Raw genomic sequence first — 15,622 nt, forward strand, 5'->3', positions numbered from 1 at the left:
AGTTCTCTCTCTCTCTCTCCCTCTCCTTCTCTCTCTCTCTCTCTCCTTCGCGCTCACCTCTCACTCAGCTCGGGCTCAGCAAAGATAAGTTCCTATCGACTGTGTCTTCGCCCCTGGCTCTCTCTCAAATCCCTTTATGGCGTTATCAAGTCCGGTGTCAGTGGGTTGTCCTTCACCTGTGAAAGAGACGCAGGCTCATAAAGCTGCGACGGGCACACTCTCCGTCACCTTATTGCCACACGTATAGAATCGCCGATTAAGACGAAAAAACACACAATAAAGGCAGGTATGCGCCAGGGGAGAGGAAATAGGTCACCTTCTGAGTGAAACATCTTCACCTCCCTCTCCACGGCTCCCCTCAGCCCACCTAGCGGACGCCTATAGTTGGCCTATAGAGGCGTCAGCTGCAGACCTCATGATTGCACGGTTGTTATCCCCAGCTGCTTCGCACCCTGCAGTGAAGCTGCGCAAACCTGCTTATCTGACAGCTCCTGACATTGTGGCGGTGGTGGAGGTGGTGGTAGTGGCGGGGGGTTGGTTTAGGGGAATAGGAGCGGGGGAGGCTGTGGCGCGTGTTTGTGTGCGGAGGGCGAAGTCGAAAAAGGTATATGGGAGAAGAAGGGAAAGAGACAGGGGGAGAAATCCAAGGGGAAAAGTGCTAGCATCAACAACCAAGTCACTCCCGGAGCCCAGTTGCTAGAATTACCGCAGAGGGATGCAAAACGTGTCCGGAATTGCTTTGGTGAATCTTTAACTTTCAAAAAACCCTCAAAAAGTGGAGGAATAAAAAAAAAAACACCCACTCCCTTTAAAGGTTAGAGTCAATCTGCCCAGGACACTGTTTTTAGAGGAGAGCGATTTGATCTCAGCTTTGATATTGTAATGATTATATCTTTAAACTCAAGAGGATGCTGAGTGTCTGGAAAAAAATATATATATAACTGATAATGCCACTGGTTTTCTTTTTAAACTGCCATTTCTCTGCAAGAAATCTGAACAATGCCTCGTTATGATCCAGGCCTTGTTTGGTGCATGTCACCTTGCAGTCACTTGGCAGTCTCGGTGCTTCCAGGTTAAGCTGTCAGCAGTAAAGTAGATTTCTGTGTGTGTTTGTGTGTATGCCCTTCTCGTTTCCTCCATCCAGCCCCTTGGCCCGTAGATTGCCTTTGTTTGGTCTATTTCCTTGGCGATTTACTCTCCGAGTGAGAGAGCAGCCGCGGACTGAGCTGAGATGAGGCATGGCTTTATCAGACCACCATTACACTTTACCTCCATTCCATTTGCACCTTATTATTCTCATCTCACCGTGAGGGCGCGTGCGTGCCGTGGTGTTTGTGTACCCTGTCTCATCGTGTTGTACTTTGAGCGTGCGTGTGTGAGTGTGTGCGTGCGACAGACAGAAAGTGAATGCAGGCGAAGGAGAAGAAAGATGAGAGAGGGAACGGGAGGGAAAGGCGCGTACATATGATGCAGCCATTACACCTCATGCAGGTTCCATTTGCACCTTATTGTTTGTCTCATTGCTGGAAAAAAGCAGGTGATTTACCGAGCCTGAAGAAGCAGCTGATCCCTTTTCCCTTGGCACGGCGCTTCGTGTGTTTGTTTGTGATTGTGCGGGTGTGTGCGGGTGTGTGTCCATGTGTGCATGTGTGCAGCACATCCATTCAGACAACCGTAGCTTCTGCTTGTGTGCAACGACCCATTTGTGGGTATGAAATGTGGCACTATTTCCCTAAAAAAAATTGCATTTTAACGCCTGACTGGCTGTGTGTATCTTGTATGGATATGGACGTCCCAATGTGACACCCGGCTGTCTGTGTGTTTCTCCCCCCAGCTCCCTCACCACTGACCAGGGCTTGGACCTCATGGAGCGGCTGACAAAGGGGCTGGACCTCCAGGCCACAGACCTCACCCAACTCTCGTACGTACAAACGTCCCGCTCACACCCACACTGTCGCAAAAATCAGCCATACATTGCATACAGGATCATTTGCCAACAGTTGCACGAAACAAAGCAGTTTTGTTTGGTGCCTTTGAGCTCTGGGGAAACGGAGTGAAGGTTGTTAAGACCCAGCGAGGACTGCTTGTGTGGAAATGCTGCGCCGCGCTGCCGGAGACTGTAGGCGTTTGTTGTTTTTCTGACCTTTTGGAGTGTTTGACTTCTTGCAGGGAGAGAAATCGGGCCTAATTACCTCCAGACACATCCTGATGTCTCCATTGTATTCAAAACACCGCCTCGCCACTATTGTCACTGTGCGCCTTGTCAAGAAGAGAGCAGTCAAGTCTTCAAACGATTCCCGGTTAGACACAAAGAGAGGGAGAGAGAGCAGGGGAGGCAGCAGTAGATAGAGAGCTGGATACAGAGACACTATTCCAGCAGGAGGCGGTTAATGCATTAATGAGCAGGCGAACTGTCCTTGAACCCAGCCGGGTTTGTGCCTGCACCGGGGTTCTGCTGCACGTTCGGTGTCAGACCATGTAGGAGGCAGAGGAGACGTGTTCTCCGAAGATCTGACAAGTCTTTCAAGATGCTCCTGCAGGAGAAGTGAAGTCTGGGAGGTTCAGAAACACCCGCAGCATGTGTACACCAAAGACGCTGAACTGCAGTCTGGGACATCGGCGCGACTGTACGTAGACTATTCTGCCGTGTGTAATTGCTACAGAGGGAAAACAATGTCTGACAGTGTTCTCTATCTGCTGCTCGACACTGAAAATACGCTCGGTGACCTCAAAAATAGACGCAGCCGAGGAGACGCTCTCATCCCAAGGAACATCAGGATTTGTCCTCATGCCGGCACTGATTGAGTAAATGTTGTTGCTGCACCTGTCATTTCATATCACTCACACTCAGCCGATGCACATAATGGATAATGTGGTTATGTGGATGCTGATGAAGAGCAGGTGACATTTGTGCTGTACCATCATGTGGTTGTAGCATTCAGATCCATGTAGTGTAACAATACTTAATTACAAGTATGGTATTTTCTGGGCAGCCGAGATGTCAAAGTCGTTGTTGAAGTTGGAGATGAGGGAAAGTAACGCGGACCCAGTACTTACAAGTATAATAATGTTTATTACACAAAGTAGTACAGGTCAAGAAGAGCTCTAGAACTCGGAGAAATCACCCAGGCCAAATGGTGAAGTCTGACTTCGAGGGGTCGGACACACAGTATATATAGAGAGATTGGTTCGGCCCATGACTTCAGGTAAAGGGACATGTTTTTGTGTCCGAACATGAAGACACATTGGCCAAGAACATTCCTTCTACAGCCATCCATTAGCTGTTCATAGGTCATTCCCAAAGTCAAGGATCATTTCGCAAAGGTGGAGAACTTCTAAGGTAAACATCTGGAGGACTCTCTGAGAATGTCTGAGAGTCCAGAAGGCAGGTATCATAAATGTAACACTGTCATTATGTTTTGAACACACACCAAAATGATCTACTCTAACAAATATACGACACAAGTACAATTCAGTCTCAGCTGTCAATCAGGACCTTTCACTTTTCATAGCCTCTAATAATTCATCGAAACCAAACCTACTGGAAAAAGTATCAAATATGTCAATGTGATGAGAACTGTGCCTAAAATGACAGAAACCAGGTTTGAGGAAAAAAATTGTATTTTAAATTTTTTTGTTTGGCCCATGTCACATCCACTAACATGGAGGAGACAGGGTTTATGGGCTATAACGCAGCGAGCCACCAGGGGGCAATCAAGACCCTTAAGTTTCACTTCTAGGTGCATGAAGGTCCAACCCAGAGATTTGGACTTCCAAAATATTTTTGAAGCAAATGAATTTTGTTTGTAAAATCTGAGTCTACTGAGTTCAAGTAAATGTTGTACCTATGTGAGTGCATGCGTGTGTGTCTGTGTGTGTGTGTGTGTGTGTGTGTGTGTGTGTGTGTGTGTGTGTGTGTGTGTGTGTGTGTGTGTGTGTGTGTGTGTGTGTGTGTGTGTGTGTGTACTCGCATTAAAGCATTGAAGCTCTTACTCTAGTTTAAAAGCCACAGACAGTCGCAGCAAATAAAGCCTCCACGCTGTATTACACCTCATATTGATAACAGTACTCAGCACAGAAGACAAACACAGAGACTCTCCTCTTTGTCTAGCTTGTTTATCCCCGTTCTCTTTTTTTTTTTGGTCTTTTTTTTTTCAAAGTAATGAAAGTGCATTCATGTAGAAATAGCCGAGACGAGGACGTGACGCAGGTCCATTGTGACTCTCGCTGTGCGGCCGCAGCAGGTGAGTGTTTAAAAGCCTCTGTCGGAATATGAGGAGGCTGGAGTACACAGGAGCTGGGTCAGAGCACGGCGCCCTGCTCCGGGGCCCACTCCCTCTCTCTCTCCATCTCTCTCTCTCTCTCTGTTACTCACTCGCTCTGATGTGCCATGATAGGAAGATGAGAGAGGAGATACTGAAATATGACAAGCAGGGCGGAGGATTTCACACTAAGAGAAAATGAGAAGAGAGAGAGGCTGAAGGCTTCGATGTTGTCGAGATTTTTCCGATTCTGAAAAACAATTTTGTGTGAGCTCGCTGCTACAGTCACACGCAGAACATGTTCCACCTTTTGGAAGAGATCTGATTGTGTATTTTTCTGGATGATGATGATGATGATGATGATGATGAGGATGATGATGAGGTGGGAATTATATGAGCCCTTTACCAGATGACGTAAGTGTTATACTCGTCAGAAACACTAGGGGGAGTGGGACACACACTCACAAGTCCATCCTAACACACAGTCTGTTCAGGCACACACACACACACATACACACACACAAACACACACACGCATACACACACGCCCTCTGCCAATATCCCCTCAACCAGTCTCCACATACACACCAGCAGAGCTAATATGAAGTCCGAGCCTGCACATCCGATAACACAGGAGGCAGTGTGACGTCCTCCAGATAACTTATCTGTCGTCTAACTTCACCTCCCAACTCAGGCGCTGCCCCCCCCCCCCCTTGTATATTTAAATAGCGTGTGTGTGGCTTTGAGAAGAAGAAAATACTAAAAAAATCATGTCAGTTCAATTTGAGATGCATCGAGATCCCTGGCAGAACACCTTCGGCCAGCAAGAATGGAAGCCGGGGTGAAGATTGTGGAAATATTGACATTTACGTGAGCAAACAGAGCCCAGGTGAAGGCATTAGAGGAGGACATGTTCCTCTCAGAGACACACATGTGTGTGTATGTGTGTGTGTGTGATCATGTTCAGAAATGCACTGGTGCGTGGTCGGGTCCGTCCGTCTGGAGGTACCGGCTCATAGGTCGCTCCCGGCTGAGAGTCGCTGCCTCTGTGCAGCCGACTGACTGATGGTGAGTGCGTCCGGCTCGCAGCATCGTGGCAGTCTGATGAATAACCCCCCCCCGTGTCACACACTGGGGCAGGAAGTCCACTAACAGTCAATGTACACTTTCCAGGCCGTAACAGTTCAGGCATGAAGCGGGTTGATGGTTTAACTGGAGGGAAGGTGTAGCGAGTGGACATCTCAGCGGCACGTCATGCATTGTTTGTGCTACATGAAAAAATCTATAGGCTGGTGTATACATCTGATATGTTTGTATGAACATTGTTTTCAGTTCTATACAACCGTCGGTTTCCATTCAAGAAAATCAATCTGCAGTTTCTTGAAGTTTTAGCCATCACAGCAAACATAGAACTTTCATGGATTTTTTTAAAGTAAATCTGTGCTTAAAGCTACATTATTTCTTTGTCGAAAGTTGAACGAGAAGATTGGCATCGCTCTCCTGTCTGAGCCGACAGCTAGCGGGTCTCTTTCCAAAGCTAACCACATCTTCCCACCTCTAAACCTTCCTTATCAACATATAATATCGTATATTATTATATTTAATCTGGACAGAACTGGGAGAAGGTGACGACAGGTCAGACACGCCGAGGCTAGCTGTTTTTATCCTTTCTCTTTGCTAAACTTAAGTCTTCTAGCACATGCTTATATTTAATGTATAAGCAGGAGAGTTGCATTGATCATCATCTAACACTCAAGCAAGCTTTTGACCTGTAAAAATGTCAAACCGTTCCTTTGAAATGAATTTCCATGCAACATTAATGTAACTTGGGTATAAAATAATGTAGGTTTGACGTTTAAGTGTGAAGTTAATTCCCAGGCTTTAAGACTCGTAGTTTACCAAGCTGACTGTGATGTTATATATTATATATTTATATTATATTCAATATCTGCCAATAGATGCCTTTCACCTAAATCTCACACACTGAACCTTAAAGTGTCAGTTTTGGCCCAAACTCTTAAAACAGATGAAAGGTGCCAGAGATCTTTCATTTCTCCTCAGAATATTAGACATTTGGGACTGAATAAAAGATGAAGACTACCTGATAAAATACTGATTTCCTTTCTCAGCTCAGATCAAACTCTCACCAAACGTTGCCATGTTTGGATTTCTCTCGAACTTGTGGTTGCGGTGCATCTCATTCCGGTATTGATCATTTGTTCACTCGTGCGATGTGTTCGTCGTCAGAATCTGAGACGTCTCTGATTTCCTTTTATAATTTTGACAAAACCTGAGGAAAATTATCTCACTGACGCATTCCAGTGTTCAGAATTACCCTGATTGTCCCATTGGGGAACTGCAATTACAGCTCAAAATAAGGTGCCATATTTGTTACTGATTAGCCCAGACGGAGTCTTCATCCTTCATGGGGGATGATGTGCTTATTGTTGTCTTGTTTTATTGTGTTTTGAAAGACGTCCCACAGCAGGACTCTGAAGTCACTGTTCGCTGTAACATGAAATTCTTTCCTTTGAGCTTCTTGTTAAATTTGTTTTCACTTGAGACTTTCAAGAGGTTACAGTAGACATGAGTACAATTTTCTGTACACATTGCTTCAGTATACGCGGTTCTCTCTCGGTGCATTTCTGCTGGGAGTTCTTACACAGTCGGCTGGGGTTGTTAGATTTTATTTCATAGCCAACCTCAGACCTTAAACATTTATCCTGCTCCGGGGAGAGAAGCCTGCAGCTGACTCCTGACCACACGGCGGAGAATATGGGCACTGAGAGCACTGGGAGCACAGGCAGGTTACTGTAGGTGAAAAGAAATTAAGTTGCTCCGCTGATGACAGGACTTTGGTCTTTGGCCAATCTCTGCATTTATAGTACAGTTAACCTAAATGCACCTTGGAGCAGTTTTTGACATTATGCGGCGGGTGAGGTGAGGATGGATGAGAGACTCTCACATCTGCCCAGTAAATAAGGATAAGGATAAGGATTCATCCTCTAGTTTGTTACTTTAGCTGAACATAAAAACAGTGAACAGGGCGAAGCAGTTAATCTGTAACTGACTGTCTTTCATGCATGTTACTCCTGGGAAGTAAAGTCAAAATAATTATTTTAATTTACAACCTCATGCTCCAACCCTGTCTACTAGAAATTATACACTTCCAATTTGCATCAGCAAATGTGATTTGAAGGAAACAATTTTTGCACTTTGAATGTTTTCTATTAACATAATGACAACGTAATGTCATTTGGCAAGTTGAGAATATGTTGATAGTTACTGCATCCCACAGCATGTAATCATTTTCTACGTACAATACAAAGGTCAATACGTACTTGTAGTGACAAAAGTTTCGTTAAACCCTTTTTATGTTTAGTCTTAAACAGCACTGGTCTGTTTTAATACAGCGAAATGGGATTTCAGAAACTGCTGAAACTGCAGCATCAATTAAGTTGTGACCAAAACTAAAGTGGGATATTGACACCTTCATTTTTAGGAGACAAGGTTTAATGTCTGTGGAAAATACAATATTTTCTTATTTGTATTTACCATTGTTACCAAAAGCTTGCTCCTACTGACTGGATACATAGCAGGACTGCAAAAGGAGACACAATATGCTCAGAACTCAATCTTTAATTCTTCAATTTCTTTCTCCTCTGCTGTTTTCCTGCAGCGTCCTTGGACCCGCGATGACTTTCAGAGTCGGAGCCAACTCCAGGAACATCACCACCGCAGATGTGGTTGAAGTGGCGGGTAAGAGCCCAGTCTATTTCATCCTCTTCTTTTCCTAATCGCACACGATGATCCTGTTGACAACCTTCATCGCCACTCATCTCATTTTTACTGGCCCGGCCGCTCCGTCACTGTCTGTGCTCCGGCAAATGAGAACACAGATTACTCTCTCCAGATACAGTAGATAGGCTGGTGCTCATCTTGTTCAGACAAGCCGCCTCTCCCAAAGAAGATTATCAACATTGTGCAATGACAGACGACCATCAATTACCGAGATGATGAGCCGAGTGTGCACACTTGTCCTGGCCACACGCACACACTCGCAGGCGGCACACAGGACAGTTTATTTCGCCTCTATTACGTCCAACAGGCTGACAGATTGAAACAGGCTCGCTCCAGCCAAGTGTGTGTGTAGGTAGTGTGTATTCTCCTCAGTGTGTGTGTGTGTGTGTGTGGTGCCTGCATGTATCCACTTGTTTGATGTAGACTGATGGAGAGCTGTCACCCACAGAAAGGAAGTTGTCAGTATGCGCTGCCTCCACTCTCTGGTATATTGTCTGCGCCGATGTCTCTTGGATGTGTGTCCTCGCCGTCCTTGCTTTGGTCGGAAATGACTTTGAGAGGCGCAGCGTTGCTCCCGACAGTCAATATCATCCAATATCACCCCACTGGAATCAACATGGCGGTGTCCAGCTATTGGCTGAGATGTGTCATCTTTTTTTGTCGCCAACTCGTTTCCTATTAGGGGTTGTGCTGGAGGATGATGGCTGATGATACAGATTTACCGCAAGAACACACTGGGCCGGGGGTTGAGCTCCGGTCCGGTGGTTTTGAGAGTGTGTGTCTGTGTGTGTGTGTGTGTGTGTGTGTATTCGTGGGATTACAGTTGGTGTGGGGGTGCTCATCCCCTCGCCGTCATCCCACTTCCTCCAAAATGACCAGATGAGCAAATATTGCCGGCACGTTACACACGAGGTGTAATTATTGCACTTTGCCGCGTCTGTGTTCCCTCTTTCTTCTCCATCCCCTATTTCCGAATGCCTCCTCTTCCTCCCCCTCTCTTGTGTGGCTGACTTTGATGAGGTGGCGTGTGGCGAGAGCTAATGACGGGCGCGAGCAGGGCTGAAATGTCAGAGCAAATGTTAAGTCAACATGATCATCGGCTTGACCCGCGTTGATGAATTATGAATTCAGTCCACCTGAATAATGATTCGTGAGAGCAGACAGAAGGAGCCTTCGTGGAACCATAAGGTTCTTTCGACTGGTTTTGTTTGTCCCGACTCGGTAGCAAAAAAAAAGATGAAAATGTGAAAACGGAGATAGCGGAGTGGCTCAGTCCTCTGTCTTAAGAGCTGTGAGTGTGTGTGCCTCCGCTGACCTTAGATGAAATCCTGCCAGAGCTTTATCCCCCCCCCTCCCGCCTACCTTCTCTTTCCACCACAGTGTGAAGAGAAGAGGATTTCCCCCCTCTCCTCCTGATATTAAAAAAACAATGGGAAGTGAAAGGAGAAACTGTCCTTTTTGCAGTTTGAAATCCTTTTATTCCACCTGGAAAAAAAAACTATGCACGCCCGGCATTGAATTCAATACGATGTGGCAACGGCGTGGTGATTTTTAAAGTGGGAACCAGGTTGTGGCGCAACAGCGTGGTTTAAGTGGACTCTGAGAAATCAAACTGACACCCACATGCAGGGGCCACCTGGGTAATCCTGGCTGACCTTTGCCTTATGTGTGACTGTGCATAAATGACGTGGCCTCCTAATGAACTCATCAAAACCCCTGCTGCATTCTGGGCTCAACCTGCTGCTGAGCGCCTGCACAGCGGGCTGCGTGGCGGTGGTGAGAGGAGACGACCCAAAAGTGTGGAATGCTGCGGAACATTCAGCAAACACGTCCTTCGTTATTATTACTGCCTGATAAATAATAAAACTGGTAGAATGAGTCGTTTGTCGAATGCACCATGAGCCATGTTAATTCTGCTTCATTCCTGAGCTCAGGGCTGCAGCTGATAAATAATTTAATTATTATGTAAATCATACAAAATACGGAATGTGTCAATAAAAGAGTAAAAGAGGACTAAATCTTAGTTTTTAAGAAGCTGAAAACAACTAATGTTCAGATTTTTGGGGTTTATAAAGTGAATTAAATGATCATCATGATACATTTTTTCACTGACTAAATGACTGAGTACTACCTATGTTGTATATTTACAGTTAAATGTTGCTCTCAGTTATTTAACAGTCTATAAATTGCAAGTTCTGAGACAGAAAAACAGGAAACTCAAAAGGTTGCTTATAAATGCTTTGTTTCAGTCAATGGACTAATTGGAGTACTTTACTGTATATTGCTGTGCTATAGTTTTTATATTATATAACCTCATTCATGTCCAACACTATGTGAAGCCTGCTGCTACCTTGACTGTACTCTGCAGCGACTGCAGAGACTGCAGCGTCTGAACGAGGTTGAGATGGCTCTGCCGCGTTCTGCCGTCCATCTATCTGCCCATCAGTTCTATTTGATGTGCTCAATGCCCCATTGAGGAGAATAGACAAAGGGACTCGGTTGAAAGGCATGGACAGTATAGAGGAGATTTGATAACTCCTTGAAAAGCATCTTTTGGGCAGCAGGTTCTTAGCGGCTGTGTGGTGAAAGGCCTGCTGGGAGGTCTGACTGTATTAGTGGAGGTAGAGGCTCTTGTGTTCTGCTCAACTGGAAAACGGCAGGACAAAGACCCACACTGCCTAATCCCTGCTCTGCGGCAAAACAAAAGGGAAAGCTGCTGCTTTATCAAAACTACAAGGCATTCTGTGTGTCCGTGTTTGTGTGCGAGCATGTTTGTGTGCGTGGGGGTTGTGTTTTTTTCTATTTCTTCTTCTTTTTTTTCTTTTTTTTTGCAGCTGTGGCGTTCATACTGTGCCAAAAAATGATTTATTCAATATTTGATGAAGTGGCAGCCAAGCTGTTAAAACCAATGTTGAGATGTGTCGTTTAGGATTCTACTTCTTTCTTTTTTTTTTGCCTCTATCTCGATGCGATTCCTCGACATGTAAATCACCTTCAGTTGGGAGGAATTGGATCTGCCAGAAATGCTTCTGCTCACTGTACAGCCTCACTCTACAGCTAATGATGGATTTGATCCGCCCCCCCTGCTCCCACTGACATGTTTGTGCACTTCACAGCGAGGAGGTGGGTTTATGTGTAGGAAGAGTGTTTTTCTATAATTACGTCCTGTCGTTATATTCTCACTTGATGATATGGATGTGTTTTTGATGGCTCATCTTCCAGATTTGCTGCACATTTGTTCTTTTCAGCCTTTTTTATTATAAATGAAGTATGTGTTTCAGCTTCGTGTCAAACGTAATCTGCTGGTCAGCCGGTTCTGTGATGTCTGGTCACTGAGCCGCTGTCTAACCCGCTGTGGTCAAGGAAGTCCAGGTCAAACACCACCAGGGTGTGAGGGTGCATATGTGCGTGTTAGGAGGTGCTGGTAGGTGGTGGGTGGGAGCTGGGCGAGGACAGTCCCATTGTCTGGGCTGTCACGGCTGGGCGACCCAGAGCCCCTCGGAGGCCCCAAAGGCCCCAGAGGCCAGGCCACAGCAATGAGTCAGCGGGCCCCCAGGCCGTGAGAACCCCGGCCCTGGTCAATGAGCGCTGGGAGCCTGGGGACCCTGGGAGCAACTGGCTGGGCCATCTGGAGCAGAGTGCAGAGACCCTGACACACGGCTGTCACCCGAGGGAGACACTCAGGGAGACGTGGACCTAGACATTGTTTGGCCCCCGTGTTTCTACCTCTGCGTCTGTCTCTCTCTGCCTCGCTTTACCTCTCCCTCTCTCTCTCTCTCTCTCACACACACAAACACACATGCAGACACTTTCACCATCACGTGAGAGATGGAGATCCACGGAACATAAGGACAAAAACTACAAGGAGTATTTTGTTGTGCATTTCCATCCACCTGTTCTTATGAGCTTTTTCAATCTGTTCTCGAAAACCATCGTTTTGGGATGAAAATTGCAGCAAAAAACTGTAACTGTATAAAAAAAAAGTTGCTGTATTGATAAAACCAGTGGCTGTATCGGCCACTAATCACACGGTTGACAGTTCGATCCCCCCCGCTCCTCTCGTCCACATGTTCTCGGTCAAGACCATGAATTCCAAATTACTCATGATGGTCAAGCCTGGCGCTGCAGCTCACTGCCACTGGACTGTGAATGAAAGGTTCAGTGTAGCGCGCACATGCAACTTTAACATCCACTGAAGCTTCTGCAGCAAAGACTGAAACTGTTTCTCTCCTCAAATGAATACATGACAAAAATATAACTGCTTCCTCGTCTTCTGTAATGGTTCAAAGGCGCCAAACTGGGGAGTTAAGAGCAAATGCACCTGTTTTAACACAGATTAAATCTTATTTCCTTTTAGAAACGTGAAACTTGTGTCATATTTGAATGGAAATGTAAGAAGTTTGCCTGAAAGCCTGGACGAGAGACTTTGTGGGCACATGTGAAATGTACTTCACCCACACCCTGTCTAGTGTTTGGTAAAAAAAAAACATAAAAGCGAGAGGAGCTTAAACATAACAGGATTTCTTCTCTACTCTCACTCCATTCGTCCGTCCGCCTCATTCTGTCCGTCTTTCTATTCTCTCCTCTGTGGGAAGGCCTGCTACTCTCTCTGATCTGACACACACACACACACACACACACACACACACACACACACACACACACACACACACACACACCCACACACACACCCTCTTTCGCACACGCCCTTGCAGACAAACTCTAAAGTGAAAGCACCGTAGCTGTGGCTGCATAATGGGGCTTGCTACCATTTGAGTGGTGAGTGGTAGTCTTTTCCAGCTGAGCAGATTAGCATAGATCTCCCACGCAGACAGAGTTGACCTTCACTCTGGCAAACACTTGTCAAAATGCCAACGATAATTACCTGTTCTCTTTGCAAACAGCACAATGGTTTATCCACCTGCATCTCAGGCGTGGAGGACGAATGTGTAGCGTTACAGCCGCCGGGACGTACAGTGTTTGTAAAGGTAATGTAAGACGCGGGTGTGTGTGTGTTTGTGTCTCTGCTTGGGATCGTAATATTCACCAATGCGTGAGTTTACACGCCACCAGACGCCAAAGGAATAAGTGTGAACTACATTTCCTGAGCGTTGCCGCCTCATGTGCACACAGACAACGTTCATAAGAGGGAAATTTAATTTTACGGGGTTTTTTCCGACAATAAAGGAATATATATATTTTTGCAGTAGGTCTGTGTTGGATGCCTGATTGCCTGTGTGTTCATGCCTTTACATCTTGAGCACAGAGGTCAGAAAACAACCCAGTCCCCCCCCCCCCACTCGCCCCTTCCCATCCTCCCACTCCCCCCTCTCCATCCTCCCTCACCCCTTCCCTCTTTCCCTGGGCACTCTCCTCTCTCTCCTCCTCTTCGCTGACTGCCCTCTCTGGTTGAGTGCTCGAATGTGCTCAGTTCGGTGATCAAAGTCTTCCTCAGTCTCTTCTCCTCCATTGCCCCTGGCTCTGTGTATTTGTATTAGTATGTGAGAATGTATGTGTGTGGGTGTGCGGGTGTGTGTGTGTGTGTGCATGTGTGTGTGTGTGTGTGTGTGTGTGCCATCCAGCAACAAGCTCAGCTCTCACTCGTGTAAGCCGTCAGTCTCTTCTTACTTTCTCTCAGTATCAGTAGTACCCTGCCGGCTCTTTTGTATCATCTACATCATCCAGAGGGCTTTCTCACCCATAGTTTCATATACATTATATAACTAAAATATAATTACATATGCATTCATGTTGAATCAGAATTTTTCCGTGTAGTTGGTTGAGGTGAAACTATTTTCACCAATTTCATATCCAAGCTCAACTTATGATTATTTTCCTAATGGATTCATCTGCCTATTTCGATATTTGTTAATTGTCTGGATTGTAAAATTCAAAACAGTGTGAAACGCTTTGCTCTAAACCATTATAAACCAAAATAGTGTCCAATTGACTGTTTGTGTGCGACAATGCAGCCAGACGGATCCTGTCTGTTTCTTTAACTCACACACGGACTTGTGTCAACACCCTGGGAGAGTTTGTGTGTGTGTATGTGTGTGTTTCTTACCGGGGTCACATCTGGGTCAGTGTGTCTGTTTGTAAGTTGGAGGTAAAGTGTTAAAACGCAGATGTGTGCGATTATTTCTATCGCAGGTTTCACGATTAATATTTAAAGCATGACACATTTCTTCTTTAGGGATTAAAGATGGACAGGACACAAAGTTTCATCTGCATGGGTAGATCCAGGTATTTTGGTCATTGTGGTCATGGTAGGGTAACCATCAGATTTCATAGTGCAGTGCTAATACTGAAGAGCTAACCTCTGAATAAAACACGTTTCTGGCAGCAAAGCTCCATTATTGATTAAGTTACTTTTTCAAGAGCATTTTTTTATATTTTTGCTGCGGCCCAAAAACAAAGCTAAGGGTCGGTACACAATGCCACCACCAAACACACACATCTGACGTCCTGTACCAGACGATTGGTACGTGACATCAGATGTATGATGGGGACATCTTGTTCCAATTCTTGGGCTGATGCCTACAATTGTTAAATAAGGGAAACAGACACACAGGTTTGAGTTTATTAGATTGACAAATGGCAGAGGGAACCTGTAACATGCACACACACACACACACACACACACACACACACACACTATAACACTATAAATACAGTAAATGTGTAACAACATAAACACATATTGATGCTTATTGCATACAACACATCTAACTCTACTGTCAACCTTAACCTTCAGGAATAGTGAAACTCAGAAACGTGTTTGTTGCATCAGGTGAACAGGTTCTCTCCATACATGCATGTATTTATATGTGTATGTGTGTTTACTTGCTGCAGGCTGCTATATAACCAGAGTTGAATGAGTCAGAGTAAAATGAGAAAACTTTCTCCCTCTATGTGTCAGATATCTGTATAATTCCAAGGTCACACTGCTTTGTCGTTTTTTTTTTTTTACTTGTTTTGCCTCCAAGAGGCAAAAAATATCTTAAATAGTCAAAGACAGATATTAAATATGCTCTGCCGGGGCCTTTGGCATCAGGAAATCAGTCTAGAACATCTCGTTTTTATCCTTGTCCCTGGCCTAGAGAGTGAGCTTTCATCAGCTACTTACTCTTTGTGTTCGTCTCGCAGAAAAAGAAGAAGGTGTCATGTGGAAACCTTCTCTATTGTGTGGAGGAGCAAAGAATGTTCCAACCGATGAATTGGGTCTGTGTCTTGTGCTCGTCTTTATCCTCTTTATCCTTGTCAGTCGTGCTCTTTCCCCGTTCTTGCTCTTTCTCCGTGCTCTCCCGCTCTTCGTCGCTCCTCTTCTCCTCTCGCTGTAGTATTATCCCTGCCCCTCGGTGTAGGGTCAGGGCTGCACGGCTCCGGTGAACACATTTACTGTGTCAACATTGCTGTTGCAAAGCAGCTGAAGACAGTAACAGGTGCCTGTCAACAGCCGGCCAGATCTCTAGTGCATTAAAGGATCTTTGCTGTAGACGAGGATTAGTGTCGCCTGGCATTGTTTGTTTGCTAATTCCATCTCCAAGGTATTTGTGGAA

At 45.5% G+C, this 15,622-nt stretch overlaps 1 protein-coding gene across 1 annotated transcript in view; it reads left to right on the forward strand.

Moving 5' to 3' along the window:
• The window catches only part of ptprn2 (protein tyrosine phosphatase receptor type N2), a 127,022-nt gene that overhangs the window by 39,571 nt on the left and 71,829 nt on the right, over positions 1-15,622 (forward strand). The window contains exons 15-16 of the mRNA XM_061094287.1: positions 1,835-1,921; positions 7,942-8,021. Of these exons, the coding sequence (XP_060950270.1) occupies positions 1,835-1,921; positions 7,942-8,021 (167 nt within the window). The remainder of the gene's footprint in view (positions 1-1,834; positions 1,922-7,941; positions 8,022-15,622) is intronic.

This window comes from Limanda limanda, chromosome 20, assembly GCF_963576545.1.
Source record: "Limanda limanda chromosome 20, fLimLim1.1, whole genome shotgun sequence".
NCBI classification, from domain to species: Eukaryota; Metazoa; Chordata; class Actinopteri; order Pleuronectiformes; family Pleuronectidae; genus Limanda; species Limanda limanda.